At 22.5% G+C, this 2,137-nt stretch overlaps 2 protein-coding genes across 2 annotated transcripts; one reads left to right on the top strand and one right to left on the bottom strand.

Annotated features, from left to right (window-relative positions):
• Nucleotides 1-175: 175 nt before the first annotated feature.
• Nucleotides 176-441, top strand: LOAG_14921 (hypothetical protein; the record flags this gene model as incomplete). Its single annotated transcript, XM_003150414.1, has 2 exons — nucleotides 176-329; nucleotides 371-441. The coding sequence occupies 2 exons, from the start codon at nucleotides 176-178 to the stop codon at nucleotides 439-441; spliced, it is 225 nt and encodes a 74-aa protein (XP_003150462.1).
• A 399-nt stretch (nucleotides 442-840) lies between these two features.
• Nucleotides 841-1,993, bottom strand: LOAG_14920 (hypothetical protein; the record flags this gene model as incomplete). The annotated part of the gene is made up of 3 exons (XM_003150413.1): nucleotides 841-969; nucleotides 1,466-1,636; nucleotides 1,874-1,993. Coding segments are annotated over 3 exons (420 nt in total), but the record flags the coding sequence as incomplete, so codon positions are not given.
• Between the last annotated feature and the right edge of the window lie 144 nt (nucleotides 1,994-2,137).

The raw sequence follows: 2,137 nt of genomic DNA, 5'->3' as shown, positions 1-2,137 counted from the left end.
AATTACTAATTTTAATTTAAAATACAAATAAGAATTACTAAAACGGACGAAAAGAAGATTAAGAAAATACAATAACAACAACAACAAACAATAATAATAATTAATAATAATAATAATAATAATAATAATAATAATAATAATAATAATAATAATAATAATAATAATAATAATAATAATGACAATAATAATAACAACAACAACAATAATAATAACAACAACAAACAACAACGAACAACAACAACAAACAACAACACGAACAACAACGACAACAGCAACAACAACAACAACAAACAACAACAACAACAACAACATCAAAGCAGTTCAAAGCGGTTTTTTTTTCTTTTTGCAAATATTAACAAAATGCTTTTAGATGAAATGGTAAAAAAAGTTTCTCAGGTAAAAATAAAAGAAAATCACCTTTCAGATAATTATAAATTGTAATTTATGAAAAAATAAATAAATAAATTCAAAACTATCCGCGAACCAATTCACCAATCTACTAATAAATTTAACAAAATTACAAATAGAAGAAAGAAACCTCGTTAAAAATGTAAAAAAAAGAAAAAAAATTAGTTCAGTAACACCAAATTGTTTCAATTATTTCATTTCTATTATGTATATATTATTTCATTAGCAATTATTTTCATGCATTTTGTAATTGCAAAGTCGTTTCACATGTAAATTTTCTTCCTTAATCATGAAATATTTTAAAATAAAGTATAAAAGAAACGAAAAAAATTCATTTCCTTCCTTTGCCTTAATGATCAAAACTATAATAAAACCCGATATTTCGTCCCCATTGTACGAGCATATTTTATTTGTTTTTTTTTTGTTTTTAATTTATTTACAACCTGTATTTGCCGCTTGCAAAATCATTTGTGTGATATCCATTTGTCCACCCAGAAAATCCAACAAAACATTTCCTATCGACCATCCAGTTGTACTTTTTCGTCGGAAATTCATAAATACCTTAAAAGGGGAAAAAAAAACTTTTCCGTAAAATTTCAAGATTATCGGTTTTTTTTTTGAAAATTTTCACATTTTTAGAAAAAAAAAACAACAACAATTGCTGAAGCAAAGATAATATTGAAACGAAACGATAAGTGTTCTTTTGTCACTAATTCAAAAAAAAAAGGTCACCAATTTATATCGGAAAAGTTTTTCATTTTTTTTTCAGTAATAATAATTGCATTTGATAAAAAAATGCTGCAAATTTGAAAATTTTAAAAGTTCATAAAATTCATAGATTATTATAGATAGCATTTTATAAAATTCATTTTTTATCGATAATCAACAAACAAACATATTACATTACAATATTCTATTAGCTATTAATACTTTCTTTTCTTTTTTTTTCGGTACAAATAAAATTAAATTATTTTTAATTTTTTTCCATCTTTTAAAAAATCTTTCATTCTTTCTATTTCAATTCATTTTTTTTTTTTCATAATGAAAAATTTTTTACCTGTGGAAAATATTTACACATCGTTACAGACATTTTAATATATGATAAACCCATAATGTATTGTAATGGATTCATTATTCCAATTATTGTTAATATTAGCATTATACCAACAATTAATGCAAATAATGTTGCAATACTCCAACAAGTATATGAAATACGTTGATTACCACGCTAAAAAAAAAAAAAAAATAGAAATTAATCTTCATTTAAATTTAAATTTAAATTTTGGATTAATTTGAAATTTTCATCTTTTCATAATTTTTGAGCAGTATAAAAATCTACAAATATGAGAAAGTTAAAAAAAAAAAATAAAAAAAAGGCAATTACTATCGAATACTTTAGCATTCATTCAATTGATATTTAACATTTTATAAAATTGATTAAAATGGATAGAAATATAATGCTAACTTCATAGATGAAACATTGTAAGGCAGTGATCGCGCATGCAAAAACTGCATGCGTAGCAAATACCACATCATTTAATAAAACCGGAATTAAACTATGTGGATGACTTTGACCGTATAATTCCTGAAAGTAAAAAAAAAAAAAAATTGTATTTATGAAATTTATTTATTTCCTTTTTTCATTAACGCTTGTCATTCCTTTATTTGAAATTTTTTTGAACATTTCCAAATATTTGTATCATACCAATATCATATCAATGATTATAAC

The sequence above is a fragment of the Loa loa genome (assembly GCF_000183805.2).
Source record: "Loa loa unplaced genomic scaffold supercont3.1373, whole genome shotgun sequence".
In the NCBI taxonomy this organism is placed as follows: Eukaryota; Metazoa; Nematoda; class Chromadorea; order Rhabditida; family Onchocercidae; genus Loa; species Loa loa.
Note: the sequence above shows the minus strand (reverse complement) of the source record. Positions and strands in the feature narration are given on the sequence as shown.